General features: G+C 42.0%; 1 protein-coding gene across 1 annotated transcript in view; it reads right to left on the reverse strand.

Annotated features, from left to right (window-relative positions):
• The window catches only part of ATP6V1E1 (ATPase H+ transporting V1 subunit E1), a 39,584-nt gene that overhangs the window by 12,912 nt on the left and 5,252 nt on the right, over positions 1-21,420 (reverse strand). The window contains exons 2-4 of the mRNA XM_004773757.3: positions 18,857-18,922; positions 11,220-11,329; positions 10,522-10,588 (exon numbers count right to left, since the gene is read on the reverse strand). Coding sequence (XP_004773814.1) covers positions 10,522-10,588; positions 11,220-11,329; positions 18,857-18,922 — 243 coding nt within the window. The remainder of the gene's footprint in view (positions 1-10,521; positions 10,589-11,219; positions 11,330-18,856; positions 18,923-21,420) is intronic.

A 21,420-nucleotide genomic window follows, 5' to 3' on the forward strand; every position in this document is an offset into this window, starting at 1 on the left:
TCCTGGAGGCGGAATGGACTAATCAAAACAATGGTTAAGCAAAGAGGAGTGGACTACGGGGGCTGGTCTACTCTAAAAGAATGAAACTAAAGAAAGTCAACTTGTAAAGAGCATTACTAGCCATCTATAAAAGTAACCCATTGTCAAAATCTGGAAACTAGTAAAGGAGGAGTTTTACCACCACCTACAACTCCAATCAAGGATGTAGGGAAGTCGAAATACACCAAACTCCAGCTAAGAAGGCTGAAAACTGATAGTGATACTGATAAAACTGATACAAATTGTACCATCCCCTTAGTAAGTCATCAAAGGCAAAAAAGGTAAATTACAATCAACAATGTCACAAATGACTAATATCTTAGATTCTAAGTTCGACCTCTCTGATTACCATCCAGCTCCCCATGCCGCGTTCCCAGGGAGAGATGCGTGTATTACTGCAGTTCTCGGGTCAGCTCACCTATCAGTATCAGGTTTTGGAAGGGCCTATCTGCCCACCTCAACCTAACTGCCTCTAAGGATTCTGAAAATATTAGGATTCTGGTCCTGGAAAGTAGTAAACCGAAACCTGATTAAGATGTCCACATCGAGCACCTGGGTGGATCAGTCATTAAGTGTCTGCCTTCCGCTCAGGTCATGATCCCAGAGTCCTGGGATCAACTGGGATCAACTCCCTGCTCCATGGGAAACCTGCTTGTCCCTCTCCCACTCCCCCGGCTTGTGTTCCCTCTCTCACTGTGTCTCTCTCTGTCAAAAAAAGAAATAAATAAATAAAACAAACAAACAGAAATGCATTAAATAAAATTAAAAAACAAAAACAAAAACAAAAAAAAGATGTCAACATGAAAACCCTGTCTCCATAGTCCTGCCTAATTTGAAGAGTCAGCTGGCCTCCCTCGAAGACAAATATTTCATCTCTCTTTAGCCACAACATCAGAACTCTACTTCAGGATCAATGAATCAGAATTTAAATGTTAGTATATTATTTCTTCTAGTAACTTTTAAATAAATTGTGAAGTTTGGGAAGTGTTAATAAAGATCTGTTCTGTGTTAGGCATTATACTAGTCACTTTACCTAGATTATCTAATTCTGTATAAGCTTCAGGTTATGTTTTTTCCATTTTATAGGAAACAGAAGGTTAGAAGGGGCTAAAAAAAAATCTGCCCACCAAACAGCTCATACCAGGAAACAGAAATTCAAATTTCACAGGGATTCCAAAGCTTGTGCTCTTAAACCTAGAAAACATCAGGGAAGGCAAGGCAAAAAGATGAATAGCAGAAAAAAGGAACTAGGGGCGCCTAGGTGGCTCAGTGGGTTAAGCCGCTGCCTTCGGCTCAGGTCATGATCTCAGGGTCCTGGGATCGAGTCCCACATCGGGCTCTCTGCTCGGCAGGGGGCCTGCTTCCCCTTCCTCTCTCTTCCCTTCCTCTCTCCTACTGTGATCTCTCTCTGTCAAATAAATAAATAAACTCTTTAAAAAAAAAAAGAAAAAAGGAACTAAATTTGGTAGCAAAATAGCCTGCCAATTTCATTTTTACCCTGGTTTTCTTTTTTCCCCTTCCTTCTATCGTTTGTCAATATCCCTTTCTATCCAACTGCTTGACAACTTCCCTAACATAATTTCCTACTCTGTGGGTAAAACTAGAAATAAAATGGTTTAAAATAGCAAAACCCTTTAAAGTATGTGTGTGGCCCTGATGTATACATAACCCTGTCTGCTGTGTCAGTCGGCTTCCTCACCCCTCCAGACCTCTTACTGTATCTGCTCCGCTGTAAAGTACTTGATGGCAAGGAGTTAGACTTGGCAAAGGCCTAAGGAAATAAGCATCTTGATGATGCTGAGATCACACAATGTCTATTTTCACACAATTCTCATTATAAATTAAAAAAATAAAAGCTCGGGGCACCTGGGTGGCTCAGTGGGTTAGGCCTCTGCCTTCGGCTCGGGTCATGATCTCAGGGTCCTGGGATCGAGCCCCATGTCGCGCTCTCTGCTCGGCAGGGAGCCTGCTTCCCCCCTCTCTCTGCCTGCCTCTCTGCCTACTTGTGATCTCTGTCAAATAAATAAATAAAATCTTTAAAATAAAATAAAATAAAAAATAAAAGTTCAGCTGTACACTGAACTCAAGCTGCATGCTCCAGAAGACTTGGGACCTCACATGCGTTCCAGAAAGAGATCAGAATGCCAATGGCTCCACTGCTTAAGAGGCCACGCACTCTGCCTTCGGTTCCTCACACCACATTTCTCATCTTTCAGGCCCTTAAAATCTGGGTATCTGCCTTCATTAATCCAATGAAAGTGCTCTGGCAAAGTCAGAAATGACACCCCAATTGCCGAATCTCTTTGCTCTTCCTATGTTGATTCTTAGAAGCTTTAGATGCTATTTTAGATTATCATTTTAAGTTTTCTGTTTCCTTAGCTACTGCTTCTCCTCTGACATGACTACTTTTCCCTCATGTTTCCTTAGCAATTTCTTGTTTCCTGTCTATTAAATATACTGCATTCTCGGGACACCTGGCTGGCTCCACTGGTAGAGCATGCAACTCTTGATCGTGGGGTTGGGGGTTCAAGCCCCATGCTTACTTAATTTAAATTAATTTAATTAATTAAATTTAAATTAAGCATACTTAATTTAAAAGAAATACCTATGTATGTGTGTGTACACATAGAGACATACATGGCTTCTCAGTTTGTTTACTTGGCCCTGTAATGTGAAATCCACAACCTTGGTGATCTCAGCCATACCCACAGCTCTACCTGTGACCTGTGTGCTGTCCATATAAGAAGTTCCAACCTTTCTGGGGCATTTGACTGGCTCAGCCGGTGGAGCGTGTGACTCCTGACAAGGTTATGCATTTGAATGCCAGACTGGATGTAGAGATTACTTAAAAATAAATTTTTTTAAAGATTATTTATCTATTTGTGTGTGAGAGAGAGCGAGCACAAGCGGGGGAACAGCAGGTAGAGACTCCCTGCTGAGCAAAAGCCTGATGTCACCAGTTCATCTTCTGTAACACAAATCTAAGCCTAAAGCAGTATTTCTTAGTGTGGCTCTCAGACCACCAAATCAAAGTTACTCTGAGCTGCATATATAAGCTGATTCCTGACTGGAACGTAAAATTCTCTGGAAATAGGGTTGGGAATCCCCATTTTAACAAGGTCTTCCAGGTAATTTTTATGCTCATTACAATTACAGAGCCGGCCAAAGGGTAAGTTCCATATTCTTTTTAAGTTCACACTCAAGAAACTATAGCACAGGGGCACCTGGGTGGCTCATTGTGTTACAGCCTCTGCCTTCAGCTCAGGTCATGATTCCAGGGTCCTGGGCTCGAGCCCCTCATTGGGCTCTCTGCTCAGCAGGGAGCCTGCTTCCTTCTCTCTCTCTCTGCCTGCCTCTCTACCTACTTGTGCTGTCAAATAAAAAAAAAAAAAACTTAAAAAAAAAAAAAAAAAAGAAGCTATAGCACAGATACATCCTCTGATCTCCATCCAGTTAACCGCTATGGAGCCCAGCATGATATAAGCCAAGTGTATATGTAAGTGTAAGTGTAAGTGTAAGTGTATTTGAAGTGCAAAAACTTATGAAGGCAACCCAGCTAAATTATAAAATTGTAAAATTATAAATTATAAAATTATAAAATGAAAACAGAACAGTGAAAACTAAAAGATGATGCTAGTACTGAAACAGAATTTTGTGACAATTTCAGAAATAAGCAGACAAACTCTCTGGCTACTGAAGGGTCTACAAAATTTGGGGAATATATGCATGATATGACCTGAAACTGCTGCTTTGTGTTTCAAAGTTATAAAATGTAAACCTCTTCCCCTAGCTCATCTCTTAAAGAAAACAGTGGATAACTGTGTTTTGGGTTTGGGGTTTTTTTTTTATGAGGGGGGGTGGGAGGGAGAGAAGGAGAGGGAGCCCAACATGGGGCTCAACCTCACAATCCCGAGATCATGACCTGAGCTGAAATGAAGAGTGAGACACTTAGCTGACTGAGCCATCCAGGTACCCCCTGGTATTATAACTATATTTTAAAAAATGATTTGAAGTTGGATCATTTCCAATTACAAAATGTGTTCATTCCATACAACTGTGCTTTCTCTCTATATCCTCTCGCTCAAAATTTGAAAATCACTGTGTATGATAAGAGGTTATTCAAGTATAAAATAATCATGTGAATATTCTAGAGGGTGAAAAAAGTTAGGAAGGACGAGTACTGAAAAGTAGAAAATACAGAGAAGTAGAAAAAAAAAAAAAAATAAACACCCAAATTTTTGTTTGTTTTTTTTAACCAGAATTCATACTTAGCCTACTAGGATATTAAGTTTCACAAAGGCAAGGACTCCATTTTATTGTATCTCTAGTAATTAGAATCATGCTTGCCATTAAGTAAATAACTGATCTAAATTTTAGATATTAAGTTTCCTATTCATGACACCTAAAATTTCCTTCTAAAAGCCAAACTTTTAGTTCTTTATATTTAAAAGGATTTAGGGCACCTGAGTGGCTCAGCCAGTTAAGCATCTGCCTTCAGCTCGGTCATGATCCCAGGGTCCTGGGATCCGGCTCCTTATGTGGCTCCCTGGTCTGTAGGGAGTCTGCTTTTCCCTCTGCCTTCCCCATCCCTGCTCTTGTGTTTTCTCCCTCCCTCTCTCTATCTCCCTTGCAAAATTATATAAATAAAATCTTTGAAAAGTAAAATTTTTATAAAATAAAAAAATTTTAGGGGCGCCTGGGTGGCTCAATGGTTAAAGCCTCTGCCTTCAGCTCAGGTCATGATCTCCGGGTCCTGGGATCGAGCCCCGCATCGGGCTCTCTGCTCAGCGGGGAGCCTGCCTCCTCCTCCTGTCTCTCTCTGCCTACTTGTGATCTGTCAAGTATCTTAAAAAAAAATTTTTTTTTAATATATTTTAAAAGGATTTTTATTTATTTTTCAAAGAGAGAGAGAGAGAGTGTGCATGCCCATAAGCAGGGAGAGCTTCAGGCAGAGGGAAAAGCAGGCTCCCTGTAAAGCAGGGAGCCCGATGTGGGACTCTATCCCAGGGCCCTGAGATCATGACCTGAGCTGAAGGCAGATGCTTAACCCACTGAGCCACCCAGGAATCCCAAAAAAAGGATTTTTAAAAGGATATAAAGCAGGGGTGCCTGGGTGGCTCAGTGGGTTAAAGCCTCTGCCTTCAGCTCAGGTCATGATCCCAGGGTCCTGGGATCGAGCCCCACATCGGGCTCTCTGCTCAGCAGGGCGCCTACTTCCCATCCTCTCTCTCTGTCTGCCTTTCTGCCTACTTGTGATCTCTGTCAAATAAATAAATAAAAAAATTTTTTTAAAAAAAGGACATAAAGCAGCTTACAAGAGTACATTTAACAAAAAAAAAATTTTTTTTTTAAAGATTTTATTTATTTATTTGAGAGAGAGTGCATGTGTGGGTGTGCACAAGCTGGGGGATGGGCAAAGGAGAGGGAGAAGCAAACTCCCTGCTAAGCAGGGAGCCCCATGCAGGGCTAGATCCCAGATCCCGGGATTATGACCTGAACTGAAGGCAGATGCTTAACTGACTAGCCACACAGATCACCCCAATAAAAATTTTAAATTAATTTTTTTTTAAGATTTTATTTGACAGACAAATCTCAGAAATCTCGGCCCCCCGCCGAGCAGAACAGAGCAGAGAGCCTGATGAGGGGCTCGATCCCAGGACCCCGAGATCATGACCTGAGCCGAAGGCAGAGGCTTTAACCCACTGAGCCACCAAGGCGCCCCTAAATTAAATTTTTTAAGAGCTAAAAAAAAAATAGGGCGCCTGGCAGGCTCAGCCAGTATGAGTATGTGACTCTTAATCTTTGTATCTTAAGTTCAAGTTCCACAATAGGCATAAATCTTACTTTAAAAAAAGTTAGAAAAATAATAAAATATAGGGGCACCTGGATGAGTCAGTTGGTTAAGCATCTGCACAGGTCATGATCCCAGGGGCCTGGGATCGAGTCCCACATTGGGACTCCTTCTCTCTCTGCCCCTCCCCTCTGCTTGTGCGTGCATGCTTTCTTAAATAAAATCTTTTAAAATAATAATAGTAAAATATAATAAAATGAAATATAACTATGTAGGTGAAAAAATCAGGTCAAGGGCACCTGAATGGCTCAGCCGGTAGAGCATGCAACTGGATTTCAGGGTTATAAGTCTGAGTCCCACCCAGACTGGGATCAAGTCCCACATCCTCCTCCCAGCTCCATGGGGAGTATGCTTCTCTCCTCTCTCTCTCTCTGCCTGCCTCTCTGCCTACTTGTGATCTCTCTCTGTCAAATAAATAAATAAAATCTTTAAAAAAAAAAACAAGGCAGCATAAAAATAAAGCAAATGCAAAACCTATTAACTGGTCAAATGATAACTTTAAACAATATGTACTGTAACCGGTGGGGTTTATCTTGAGAAATGCTGAGATGTTTAAGTTATAGGTCTCTAAACTCTTGAATTGTACAAACATCTACCCAGTAGTTGTCACAGTTGTCATTTTTGACTCTGGGCATTTATCAAAAATGCAACTTATGGTCCAGGGACTTTCTGAGCAAAGGCACCAAGAGGCCAGGAGAGTATTTCAACTATCGAGACCTATTAAAAGAAGGGTTACCACCTGGAGGAGATGAGGTGGGGAAAGGGAAGTAACACTTCTTAAATAAACACCATATGCCAGTGTTAAGCTAGAGGAATTAAATGCGTTCTCGCATTCAATCCTCCTAAGAGCTGTGTTTCAATTAGGCCAAGAAACTGACATTTGTTGGCATAAACCTTTAAGGATCTGATTCTTAAAACTGTGCGTATAATACTCGTGTAAAAAAAATTTTTTTAAGTAGGCTCCATGCCAAGCATGAAGCCCAAAAATAAATTTGATTTTTAAATAATTATAACACTATAAAAAAAAGAAACAAAAAACCCAGCCCTCTGAACCAAGTATCATAATGAATACATACCAAAGAGGAAACTGAGGGTCAGAAACAGTAATTTACTCAAACTAACATGGCAAAGCTGAAAGATTACCGCCCCCTCCCCGAGAGGGAGGGGGAAGGGGCAAAGGAAAAGGAAGAGAGAATCCCAAGCAGGTTCCATGCCCAGTGCAGAGCCCCACACCGGGCTTAATTTCATGATCCTGAGATCATGACCTGACCTGAAGTTAAGAGTCAGATGCTTAACTGACTGAGCCACCCAGGCACCCCAAAGCTGAAACACTCTTACGCCCGAGTTCTTCTACCAGAAAGGTGGTTATTATTCTAAGCGCAACTTATAAACTATGTCAATCAATCAGGTTGCTAAAGAAATCTGAATCCCGTGGAAGGAAATCAACCACTGATTACTGAAACTCAACATTTTAGGAAGACCTAGGTAACAGTCCTGAGATATTTTGTAGTCAACATTTCCACAAAAAACTGTCCAGTCCTCCTTTTGTATTTTATAAAGGATGAACTATTCATTCCGACGTGGGAAGATAACTTATATTTTTAACTTTTTTTTTGAAGATTTTTATTTATAGGACACCTGGATGGCTTAGTTGTTTGAGCGTCTGCCTTCTGCTCAGGTCATGATCTCTGGGTCCTGGGATCAAGTCCCATACTGGGCTCCCTATTAAGCAGGGAGTCTGCTTCTCCCTCTGCCTGCCGCTCCCCCTGCTTGTGTGTGCGCTCTCTCTCTCTCTCTGACAAATAAATAAATAATAACTTAAAAAAAAAAAAAGATTTTTATTTGAGAGACTCTGCATGCATAAACTGGGGGGGGGGGGTGGTAGAGAGAGACAGTCTCACCCCTGAGCAAGGAGCCTAACAGGGATCTCAGCCTTCCAGGATCCTGAGATCAAGGCATTCCAATATGAAGTATTATGAATTATGATAAGCAGTGATCTCTGTTGTCCTGAATTTCAGGCCTTTACTCTCCATCCTGACAGACATTTACAACTGTAGGCCTCTTAAAGGAAGTCCAAGTTAGGAGTCTGTCCTCCTAACTTCCCATTTTATTAACAGAACCACCATTCTCCTAGTTCGTCAGGTCCAAAATTCAGTATTTAGCACTGGACTTGGAAGAGGAGAAGTCAATCATTAGTCAATGTGTGGAAAGTCTCCCTGCAAAATGTGTCAACACTGACACACCAAGTTCATTCTCGCTGCTGCCACGCCAGATTCATCTCTTAAGAATTGACAGCTTAGGGGCGCCTGGGTGGCTCAGTGGGTTAGGCCGCTGCCTTCGGCTCAGGTCATGATCTCAGGGTCCTGGGATCGAGTCCCGCATCGGGCTCTCTGCTCAGCAGGGAGCCTGCTTCCTCCTCTCTCTCTCTGCCTGCCTCTCTGCCTACTTGTGATCTCTGTCTGTCAAATAAATAAATAAAATCTTTAAAAAAAAAAAAAAAAAAAAAAGAATTGACAGCTTAGGGGCGCCTGGGTGGCTCAGTGGGTTAAAGCCTCTGCCTTCGGCTCAGGTCATAATCCCGAGGTCCTGGGATGGAGCCCCACGTCGGACTTTCTGCTCCATGGAGAGCCTGCTTCCTTCCTCCTTTCTGTCTCTGCCTGCCTCTCTGCCTACTTGTGATCTCTTTCATGTGTCAAGTAAATAAATAAAATCTTAAAAAAAAAAAAAAAGAATTGACAGCTTATAATACTAGTGTTTCTTTAATCTTCTAAGGAAATGGTATGCTTCTCATTTATTAGTTTTATACTTCTAATTTTATAGCTTTTTCATATAGGTCTTATTTACAAATATTTATTCATAATAATTTAATCATTTTGTAACCATTATAAAAGATCTATTTTTAATTTTACATGCTATTTGGTTATTATTGGTATCCAGAAAAACTCAATTTCTGTATAGTCTCTTTGTTGCCAGTCACCATTTTGGGGTTTTTTTTCAAAGATTTTATTTATGTATTTGACAGAGAGAGAGAGCGAGAGCGCGCACACAAGCAGGGGGAGCAGCAGGCAGAGGGAAAGGGAGAAGTAGGCTTCCCACTGAGCAAGGAGTCCAATGTGGAGCTCAATCCCAGGATCCTGGGATCATGATCTGAGCCAAAGGCAGATATTTAACCAACTGAGCCACACAAGCATACCACCAGTCACCATTTTGAACAAATTACTAGTTCTGTTTTTCAGATGTTGGTTCTTATGTGTGGGAAATCGTATCTGCAAAAAATCAAAAAATAATTCTTTATTCCTTTGCAATTTGCATATAATTCTTATTTCTCCATCTTAAAGGAATCTAGGGCCTCCACTGTAACAATGAAGAATGGTGAAAACAGCAAGCATCCTGCTTTTCCTAAAATATAATTCAAATGCCTTTATGTTCTATCCACTAAGCCAGCCAGGCTAAAGTGAATACCTTCAAACTTTCTCAATTAAATGGTATGTTTCTGTAGGTTTCTGTCTTCTTCCTTAGAAGACAACACTTCCCAAATGGTTCTTCTGTGTCTAACCTCTTCCCTCTTAAATTCAGCCTACATACTCATACCATGAACCCTATTTATGGTAATTCTTATAAAATAAAAACTTCAATAGTTTTTACTGAAAACAAGTGAAGCTCTTTAGCCTTGCACTCATGGCCCTATCTTAATTCCATCCTACCTTTCTAATTTTATTAGTCCCTATAACCCTCACAATACTATATTGTCCACCCACCATTTGCTGTTTGAGTTAGAAGAGTCTATGCTCTGTTGGATCAGAGGGTCCTTGAAGACATGGCAATAACTTATTCACTTTGTTTTTTGTTTTTTTTTGTTTTTGGGTTTAAGATTTTTATTTATTTATTTGACAGAGATCACAAGTAGGCAGAGAGGCAGGCAGAGAGAGAGGAAGGGAAGCAGGCTCCCTGCTGAGCAGAGAGCCCGATGTGGGGCTCAATCCCAGGACCCCGGGATCATGACCTGAGCTGAAGGCAGGGGCTTGAGCCCACCCAGGTGCCCTGTTTTCTTTTTTTTTAAGATTTTATTTATTTATTTGACAGAGGCAGACACAGCAAAAGAGGGAACACAGCAAGGGGAGTGGGAGAGGAAGAAGCAGGCTTCCTGCCAAGCAGGGAGCCTATGTGGGGCTCGATCCCAGGACCCCGGGATCGGGACCTGAGCCGAAGGCAGACGCTTAATGACTGAGCACCCAGGAGCCTTTTTTTTTTAACCTTCTAAACAAAGATTACTTATTAGAGAGAAAAGGAGAGCAAGAGAGCACTCGTGCTCATGTGTATGGTGGTAGGGCAGAGGGAGAGAGAATTCCAAGACTTCTTGCTAAGGGCAGAGCCCAACTTAGGACTCAATCTCATGACCCTGAAAACCATGGACTGAGCCAAAATCAAGAGTTGGACGCTCAAACGACTGAGCCACCCAGATGCCCTTCACTTTGTATTTATTACCATACCTAGTATAATGATTTGCTGACCAAATGTTTTCTCTCTAAAAATCATTCAACTCCTTAATTAGTTCACGCTAACTAGTGAATTCTCTGTAATAAGTAATTGAATAAACATTTTATAATCTTATAATGGGGCAAATTACTCACTGTGATAAGGTCATCTCTTGCTCTGAGGACTTTGAGCCTTGCTTGATTCATCAAATTAGACATCTGACTGCAAAAGGTATGGAAAAATAGTTATCAGTAGAGCATAAGAAAAAAAAAAACTGCAGAGAAAGAAATATACAGCTTCCTTTATATGTACAAATACTTCTCTTTGTATATACCCTAGAGAACCCCCCTGAAATACATGTAGTAGATTCTATCAACTTATTTTCGAAATACTTATTGAGAGCTTACCAAGTGGCAAGCACTTTCATATCAGTTATTGCAACTTTCTTTCAATAATCCTGCGATGCTTCCATTTTCATAAATTAAGAAAAAGAAATTACTCAACTTGCTCAAGGTCATACAAGTATATTAAGTGGTCCAATTAAGACTTGAGCCCAGGGCACCTGGGTGGCTCAGTGGGCTAAGCCTCTGCCTTCAGCTCAGGTCATGATCTCAGGGTCCTGGGATTGAGCCCCATATCGGGTTCCCTGCCCAGCAGGGAGCCTGCTTTCCCCCTATCTCTGTCTGCCTCTCTTCCTAACTGTAATCCCTCCCGCTGTCAAATAAATAAATATATTAAAAAAAAAAAAGACTTGAGCCCATACCTGCCTGACTCCAAAGCACCTGCTCTGTCCTCTTGTCCCACTGACTTTTTAAAGCTTCCTTACCTAATACTGTGACCAGGATCTACTTACATTTTCTTCTGCTGCTCAATCTGCTTTTCTTTCTTCTCGTAGTATTCCATAATCTTCAGTCTTTGGGTTTGCACAAGACGACCTTTCTCAATGTTGAACTCTTCCTCAGCCTATCAAGGAAACAATTGTTAATTGTTAATTGTTCCAATCACTACACTGGATTTTTGAGTTTTATTTTAAGCAGCTGGTAACCAGCAGCACTGTGTTCCGTATCAAAAAATAGTAAACTGGGGCGCCTGGGTGGCTCAGTGGGTTAAGCCGCTGCCTTCGGCTCAGGTCATGATCTCAGGGTCCTGGGATCGAGTCCCGCATCAGGCTCTCTGCTCAGCGGAGAGCCTGCTTCCCTCTCTCTCTCTCTGCCTGCCTCTCCATCTACATGTGATTTCTCTCTGTCAAATAAATAAATAAAATCTTAAAAAAAAAAAAAAATAGTAAACTTGGGGCACCTGGGTGGCTCAGTGGGTTAAGCCTCTGCCTTTGGCTCAGGTCATGATCTCAAGGTCCTAGGATCGAGCCCTGCATCAGGCTCTCTGCTCCGCAGGGAGTCTGCTTCCCCTCTCTCTCTGCCTGCCTCCCTGCCTACTTGTGATTCTCTCTGTCAAATAAATAAATAAAACCTTAAAAAAAAAAATAGTAAGCTTGGGGCGCCTGGGTGGCTCAGTGGGTTAAAGACTCTGCCTTCAGCTCAGGTCATGATCTCAGGGTCCTGGGATCGAGCCCCCACATCAGGCTCTCTGCTCAGCAGGGAGTCTGCTTCCCCTCTCTCTCTGCCTGCCTCTCTGCCTACTTGTAAATCTCCATCTGTCAAATAAATAAATAAAATCTTTAAAGAAAAGATTAAAAAAAATAGTAAGCTTATTTAACTTGTCTTCAAAATTTCTAATTTACTCAAAAGGGGTAACCAGTGATTTTCGTCATAAATGATGAACGAGAAAACCAAAAATCTGACCTAGGATAATAGTACCCGGGGCGCCTGGCTGGCTTAGTTGGTAGAGCATACCACTCTTGATCTCAGGGTCATGAGTTTCAGCCCCAAGCTGGGTGCGGAGCTTACTTAATAAATAAATAAATAAATAAGCTAATAGTACCCACAGAGTTACAAAGGATATATTCAAATAGAAGATTCTGTATGTGAAAAAAATCATTACAAATCCTAGGGACACCTGAGTGGCTCAGTCATTAAGCATCTGCCTTCTGCTCAGGTTAGGATCCCAGGGTCTTGGGATAGAGCCCCAATGGGGCTCCCTGCTCTGTGGGAAGCCTGCTTCCCCCTCTCCCACTCCCCCTGCTTGTGTTCCCTCTCTTGCCTTGTCCCTGTCAAATAAATAAAATCTTAAAAAAAAAAAAAAAAAAGAAAGAAAGAAATCATTACGTATTCTAAATTTAATCCATTTGACTACAGAATTTAGAGTTTAGAAGATCTGGATTACTGCCTTTAAAAAAATGGTCAAGTGGGACGCCTGGGTGGCTCAGTTGGTTAAGCAGCTGCCTTCGGCTCAGGTCATGATCCCAGCGTCCTGGGATCGAGTCCCACATCAGGCTCCTTGCTCCGCGGGGAGCCTGCTTCTCCCTCTGACTCTGCCTTCCACTGTGTCTGCCTGTGCTCACTCTCGCTCGCTCTCTCTCTGACAAATAAATAAATCTTTAAAAAAAAAAAAAATGGTCAAGTAATCTCAGTCTTAGTGCGCCCTTATGAAGTAAAAGAATTACAATAGTATTCTTCGGGTGCCTGGGTTGGCTAAATGTCTCGCTCTTACTTTCAGCTCAGGTCATGATCTCAGGGTTGTAAGACTGAGTCCCATGTTGGGCTCTAGGCTGGGCGTACAATCAGCTTGGGATTCTGTCTCTCCTTCTGCCTCTCCCACCCTACCTCCCTTTAAAAATATATAAATAAATCAGTATTCTTTCCTCATAGGACAAATAAGTAAGATAAATCTAACAGTCCTTTTAAAAACTTAAGTTATATAAATTAAGTTGTTTGTTTTATGTATATTGAACAGTTACTCTAAATTTTTTAATTTTTAATTTTTTTTCTATTTTACTGGGAATACAAAGCAACATTACAGTTTCAGTGCATTAAATAAACAAATGTGGTGATAGAGTAAGAAAAAAATACTGACCTGAATACTGAGAGTAAGTGGTTTTCCAGTTTTGAGGGTAGGGTAGGGGAGAACCACATTACTCAGCTACCAGAGGGTTTGGGCTTTAACTCAATGGCTGGAAGGAGTGCCAGTCCTGGTCAACCATCAATGAATCTTTTTTTTTTTTTTAAAGTAGCTCTATGTTCAACATGAGGCAGAAACTCATGACCCTGAGATCAACAGTCACACGCTCTACTGACTGAGCCAGCCAGCCAGGCACCCCCAGTTTGCTTTATCACAGCAAACTGGAATCTCCAATTTTTCAAACTAATTGTAGGAAGAAAGAATACTCAGGCTGACGTATAAATAATCTGGGTGGCTACTGAAGTGTCCTCCATTCATAAGTTGTCAAAATCTTCAGAGTGACTGTTAGAGCAAGGAGCCTTTCATGTGCTCCCAGTTATACAATGTGCAGAAGCGAGTAAGCATTAGTCCTGCTAGAGCCCCTCACACTACCCCTCGAACACCACCTGCACATACATACAACATGCCTGTCACGGTGCCAGCTGTTACTGTGTTAAAAAGTCATCTTCTGCAACTCTTGTTTTCTCGATGATGGCACCAAATGTGCTACAGAAAAAAGCCAGAAAACCTAGAGTATTAGCCCAAAGTGCCCCCTGACTAGTCACCATGTTCAAAATCCTTAATACTCCGCCAGAATGCAGTAAGGATGGCTTTTACTTTATATAAATATAAATGAAGGTTAAACATCCAACATTTTTGGGCACTCAGTAAGAAAAATTCTAATTATTAAATATATTAAAATCTTATTAAATATTATTAAATATACTAAACATAGACTTTGACAACTAAACATAGACTTTGACTGACAACCTAGAATATACTTTACAAAGAAGTTTACATTAAACAAAATACCATTTTAATAGACAAACTAGCTTACAACGAAGTTTGTTTTTTGTTTTAAGATTTTACTTATTGACAGAGAGAGGAGACAGCTAGAGAGGAAACACAAGCAGGGGGAGTGGGAGAGGGAGAAACAGGCTTTCCACAGAGCAAGGAGCTTGATGCGGGGCTTGACCCCAGGCCCCTGGGATCATGACCTGAGCTGAAGGCAGATACTTAACGACTGAGCCACCCAGGCACCCCTATAACTTTTTTTTTTTTAAGATTTTATTTATTTATCTGAGGGAGAAAGTGAGAGAGAGAGAGAGCATGAGAGGGGAGACGGTCAGAGGGAGAAGCAGACTCATGGAGCTGAGAGCCTGATGTGGGACTCGATCCCGGAACTCCAGGATCATGACCTGAACCTAAAGCAGTCACTTAGCCAGCTAAACCACCAGGTACCCTAAGTTTTTTGGAGGGAGAATATACTTAGGATAACAAAGTGTGAAATATTGTAGAATTAAAGGGAAATACTCAAAGAGACGGGAAAAGCCATTTAAGTAGAAGGCACAGAGAAAAGCATACTGTGTCTGCTCTCAGACTAGAACTAAGCAGTCAGAGTGAACACTCAACACACACTCCGTACAGTTCTGCCTTGCACCAGCAGCAGGCACCACCAGAAGAGTGACCAAAGGCCACTGGAGGAAGACAACAGGACAGCCCTCTGCCGGCAGTGTAACACCATCACAGGAATGGTCTATCTGGACAGCTGACTACTGCTGGAAAGAGTGGTTATTTTTTTTTAAAAAGGTGATCCTACCAGTGTATCAGATGTATATGGTTTTTAAGTAGTATGAAATGATTTTGGAAAGTTAGCTAGAAACTTGAATGTTTAATGGCTGGCACTGGTACTCGAGACTTCACGTTCTGAAAGAAATGCCTGGGGTGCCTGGGTGGTTCAGTCAGTTAAGCGTCTGACTGACTTCGGCTCAGGTCATGATCTTAGGGTTTTGGAATCAAGCCCCACATTGAGCTCTCTATTCGGCAGGGAGTCTGCTTCTCTCTCTCCCTCTGTATCTCCCCCTTTGGTGCTCTCTCTCTCAAATAAATAAATGAAAAGAAACGCCTAACAGCTTTTTCTATACCTATTATGGGAAATAAAGATGATTGTGTTATACTAGATAAGACTATTTTTTTTTTTTTAATTTACTTAGTGGCCAAAAGAGTGAGAGAGAATGAGAAGAGCACAAGCAGGGGGAATGGCAGACAGAGGGAGAAGACTCCCCCCTGGGTAGGGAGCCTGTGCAGGGCTCGATTCCAGGACACTGGGATCATGACCTGAGCCCAAAGCAGATGCTTAACTGACTAAGCCATTCAAGTATCCCAAGATAAAACAATACTCTAACAGCTGTTACATAGTAGTGGTAAACAAAATAGTCTTTTCTTCCTTAAATGACACTTTTTTTTGAAGATTTTCTTTTTAAATAATCTTTATGCTGGAGCTCAGGAGCACTGTGAATGGGGGCATGCCGTGCCAGCACCCTCAGAGTTCTTGGGGGCAAATGTAGATAGTACTGACGACAGCGCTCATTTCCACAACCCCGGCAGCCTTTGTCTGAGCTGCTAGAATGCCTTTGACCTGCTCCTGGGGGGCCACCGTGTACCTGATGGCTCCTCTGGATACAACACAAAGAGAGGAGCTTGAAAGCAATGTCACTCCTGCAGCACCTGCCAGGACACAGGACCCTACTCCCACACCTCATTAGACACCAACCTCGTTCTGTCCCACTTGGCACCAGCAGCACCACCTGCTTCCCAGGGCACCATCTTCAAGACAACCGTGGCTTGTCAGCACAGGTTTGTTTTTTTTTTTTAATTTACGTATATATTTTTAAGATTTTACTCACTTGAGAGAGTGAGCACACAACAAGCAGGGGGAGAGGAAGAAGCAGGCTCCCCTCTGAGCAGGGAACCCGCCGATGTGGGGCTCAATTCCAGGACCCTGAGACCACAACCCGAGCCAAAAGCAGACACTTAGCCACCCAGATGCCCCCTCAGTGTAGTTTTTTTTTTTTTTTTTTTTTTTTAAAGATTTTATTTATTTGACAGAGAAAGATCACAAGTAGGCAGAGAGAGAGAGAGAGGGAAGCAGGCTCCCCGCTGAGCAGAGAGCCCGATGCGGGACTCGATCCCAGGACCCCGAGATCATGACCCGAGCCGAAGGCAGTGGCTTAACCCACTGAGCCACCCAGGCGTCCCAGTTTTTTTTTTTTTTTAAAGATTTTATTTATTCATTTGATAGAGATCACAAGTAGGCAGAGAGGCAGGCAGAGAGAGAGGAAGGGAAGCAGGCTTCCTGCTGAGCAGAGAGCCAGATGCGGGGCTCGACCCCAGGACCCTGAGATCATGACCTGAGCCAAAGGCAGGGGCTTAACCCACTGAGCCACCCACACACCCCTCAGTGTAGGTTTTTAAAAATGACTTTTCTCTCTTTTCCTTGTCTTCTAAGGTCATTGAGGGAACTATGAAGTTCTTGCTTCCCTACTCTCACCTGATGGCCTTCATTTTTATTTAAAAAAAAAAAAAAGAAGAAAAAGTTAAGCTACAAAGGCTTTTGGATGCCATTAATAGATTATAACTCAGGTATCAGCCTAACTAGGAAGTGCTGGGTTAGGGATCTCTGCAAGTACCAGCTGTATGACCCAGGCCAGTCATTTAGCTTCACAGTTCTTTAGTTAGTTTGTTTTAAAAATAAAAGTATTGGGGCGCCTGGGTGGCTCAGTGGGTTAAAGCCTCTGCCTTTGGCTCAGATCATGATCTCGGGGTACTGGGATCGAGCCCCACATCGAGGCCTTCAGCTCAGGTCATGATCTCGGGGTCCTGGGATTGAGCCCCGCATCGGGCTCTCTGCTCAGCAGGGAGCCTGCTTCCTCCTCTCTCTCTGCCTGCTTCTCTGCCTACTTGTGATCTCTGTCAAATTAATTAATCAATTAGTTAATTAATTAAAAAAGTATTTGTCTCTTGAAGGAAAGAGAGGAAGAAAGGAAGGAAGGAGAGGGAGGTTAGGGAGAGAGGAAATCTCTACACCAAACATGGGGCTCAAACTTCCAACCCTGAGATCAAAAGTTGCATACTTTTACCGACGGAGCCAGCCAGGCACCCCCTTAAATGATAAATTACTTAAACAGTTCAAAATCTCACAGAATTTTAGTCCTAGAATACCAAGCACACACAAGGCTGTACTGATAAGTAAGAAATGTAACTACAGTAGAATGTATAAAGAAGATAATAAAGGGGCGCCTAGGGGCACCTGGGTAGCTCAGTCATTAAGCGTCTGCCTTCGGCTCAGGTCATGATGCCAGGATCCTGGGATCGAGGCCCACATCAGGGTCTATGCTCTGCGGGAGGCCTGCTTTCCCTCTCCCACTCCCCCTGCTTATGGTCCCTCTCTCATGGTCTCTGTCAAATAAATGAAATCTTAAAAAAAAATAAAATAAAATAAAAAAACAAAGGGGTGCCTGGGTAGCTCAGTCAGTCTGCATTCAGCTGAGTCATGATCTCAGGGCCCTGGGATCAAGTCCCGCAGCAGGCTCCCTGCTTAGCAGGGAGTATGCTTCTCCCTCCCCATCTGCCTCTCCCCTTGCTCACACTTGCTCTCACTCTCTCAAATAAAGAAATGTTGAAAGGAACAAAGAAAGAAAGAGAGAGAGAGAGAGGAAGGAAGGAAGGAAGGAAGAAACAAAGTTGAGTTAAAAAATACAGATAACGAAAATAATGCATTAAACAATAAATTCTGGCCCATTATGATTATACCTAGGGAAAAGAACACTTGATATACTCTGTATAAACAAAGTACAACTGGAAATATTTATAAAATTTCAAAATGTAGACCAAGTATCACCTTTGTAATGGACAGGGGCTCTCATTTTATACCTCATACACTTCCAAACTTTTTTTTTTTTCAACAAATTAATTAAAAAGAAGAATAACAACATAAAAATACTATAACCTGGGGCGCCTGGGTGGCTCAGGGGTTTGGGCTGCTGCCTTCGGCTCGGGTCATGATCTCAGGGTCCTGGGATCGAGCCCCGCATCGGGCTCCCTGCTCCGCAGGAAGCCTGCTTCCCTCTCTCTCTCTCTCTCTCTCTGCCTGCCTCTCTGCCTACTTGTGATGTCTGTCTGTCAAATAAATAAATAAAATCTTTAGGGAAAAATAAATAAATAAATAAATAATGCTATAACCTCCCCTAATCAACTATGATAATTAGTCACAAATGCTAAATGTCTGGATTCCACATTCCATGAGAAAATCTGTCCATTACTTTCTACTCCCTACCATAAAATTTCAGGACACTTATTGGCAATCAGAATGTTTAGAAAGGAAAATTTATATATTTCTTTAATTTATTTATTTTCTAAGTTTATTGAGCAATAGTACAAAGTTCCCAAAGAGGGAGGGGACCGAAGAAGGTTGCCCAGGAAAATTTATTTTTAACATTAAAGACATGACACATTCTTAGCAGTCCCATTGTTAAGCAATTTTACTAATTACCGCTTAGCAAAGCAAAGTGGTAGTGTCGACCACTACCGCTTAGCAAAGCAAGGCTTTGTGGAATTTTGAGAACTTCCTAAACCTAGAAAATGGAATCTTACCTTCGCATCAATTTCCTCTGCTTTCTCATTGGCTTCTTGTTCAATAAAAGCCATCATATGCTTAATCTAGAAGGAAGAAGGAAAGGTTATTTTATTTCTAACTATAACAAAAAAATACATATATCTTTTCTGATTCATTTAACAATCAATTGCTTATTGAATGCATGTTATGTGCCAGGCACTGTGTACAAAGACAAATGAGATATATAAGGTAATAACCTACAGTACGAATTCACTCTAGCAAATGGACCAGACACAATATTCAATATTACAGAACATTATCCTACTCTCGAGGAATGTGGAGTCTATGGGGAAGGGAGGACTGAATATATATCCTCCTTTACCTCATACTCCTTTCAGCCTGCATCTTCTTTTCCTCTTCTCCATCTATAATTAAACGAATCTATATTTACCTTTTAAACTTTCTTTTAAGATTTTTAAGTTTTTAATTTTAAGTAATCTCTACACACAACATGGAGCTCAAACTCACAAGTCCAAGATCAAGAGTCACATGCTCTACTGAGTCAGCCAGGTGCTCCACACTTTTCAACTTTCTTACCCCCTACTCTCAAAATACTTCAATCTGACTTCTACCCCCTCCACTTCCCTGGAATTACTCTCATAAAATGGCAATAAACTCCTAGCCCTTAAACCTTGGCCTTAATCAATCTTTCAGCATCTCTTGATATGCTGGTCAACCCTCCCTTCTTGAACAAGAACAATCTCTTCCCTTTGCTTCCAGGACTTCCTTGTCCTCCTTCCAGACCACCCTCTTCTTCCTCTGCCTCCTGGACTGCTCTTTTTTAGACAGCCTACTCACAGCAATCTAAATCCAACACACTCAGTAATGAACCGCTAGGGGAGCCCGGTGGCTCCGTTGTTAGGAGTCTGCCTTGGGCTCAGGTCAAGATCCTAGGGTCCTGGGATAGAGCACCACACCCGGCTCCCTGCTCGGTGGGAAGCCTGTGTCTCCCTCTCCAACTCCCCCTGCTTGTGTTCTCTTTCTCACATTCTGTCAAATAAATAACATCTTTATAAAAAAAATAAGTAATGAACTGCTAATCACTTCCCCTCTGCCCACTTTGATTTCTACCTTGAGGATTAGTACCAATATCTGACTTTGACCCTTCCTTGTACCTCAGTCCTCCCACCCAATCAACATCCAAGTGCTATCAATTCTCTCTCCTGATAGTTCTTTAATTTGTCTACATTTCTCCACCTTCATAACCACTATCCTAGTCTCCTAGTCTTTGCTACCACCATCTCTCAACAAAATTATTACAACAGCTTCCAAATGTGTCTCCCTGCCCTCAGCCTTGTTTCCTTTCTAATCAACTCTACACTACAACCAGAAAGATCCTTTAAAATGCCTGTTTCAGGGGTGCCTGTGTGGCTCAGTGGATTAAGCCTCTGCCTTCGGCTCAGGTCATGATCCCAGGGTCCTGGGATCAAGCCGCATCGGGCTCTCTGCTTGGTAGGAAGCCGGCTTCCTTCCCTCTCTCTGCCTGCCTCTCTACTTGTGATCTCTCTCTCTGCCAAATAACTAACTAAAATAAATAAAATCTTAGGGGAAAAAAAAAAAAAAAAAGGCCCTGTTGCGGGGGGGGGGGGTTGCTCAGTCTGTTAAGTATCTGCCTTTTGCCCAAGTCATGATCCCAAAGTCCTGCAATGGAGTCCTGCATTGGGCTTCCTTCTCAGCAGGTAATCTGTTTCCCCCTCTCCCTCTGCCCCTATCTGCGGCTCATGTGTTCTCTCTCTCTCTCATATAAATCAAATCTTCAAAAAAAAAAAAAAAAAAAAATAAAAATAAAATGCCTGTTTCATCATGTTTCACACCCCCCCCCCCCGCCACTTTATGATAAAGCACAAAGATTTTAGAAGGTATATGTTCTGGTCAATGCTCACCTGGCCAACATCATATGAAACATTATCTTCATCATTTGCCACTCTTCAGACTCTTGGTTCCTGTCCTACTAAACTTATTTCAGTTTTTCTGTTCCTTGAGTTCACCACTCTCTTCCTCATTTCCAAGATTTCAAATATGCTGCTCCTTCCACTTGGAATACTCTTCTCCCTCCCTTCACCTGGCTAACTTCTTGGGATTCAGCTTGCTTAACTATCACCTCCTTTGGAAAATCTCTTCTGAACTTCTCACCAATGTGCACCTAGGGTATCCTGCACTTCCTCCTACTAAACTTTTTTTTTTAAGATTTTAATTATTTTATTTGACTATATGGCAAGATAGTTGTTAAAAGGCTTCTCTGGGGGCACCTGGGTGGCTCAGTGGGTTAAAGCCTTTGCCTTTGGCTCAGGTCATGATCCCAGGGTCCTGGGATCGAGCCCCACATCAGGCTCTCTCCTCCATGGGGAGCCTGCTTCCTCCTCTCTCTCTTTCTCCCTGCCTCTCTGTCTACTTGTAATCTCTGTCTAATAAATAAATAAAATCTTAAAAAAAAAAAAAGGCTTCTCCGGCTACAATCAGAGAATAAAGTCCACTGAAGTCTTCTGGGGCCTAAGGACAGTGATCCAATTTGGACTCATAAATGAAGTGGGTATTTTTGTTT

This window comes from Mustela putorius, unplaced genomic scaffold, assembly GCF_011764305.1.
Source record: "Mustela putorius furo isolate JIRA1106 unplaced genomic scaffold, ASM1176430v1.1 tig00003988_pilon_pilon_pilon, whole genome shotgun sequence".
NCBI lineage: Eukaryota > Metazoa > Chordata > Mammalia > Carnivora > Mustelidae > Mustela > Mustela putorius.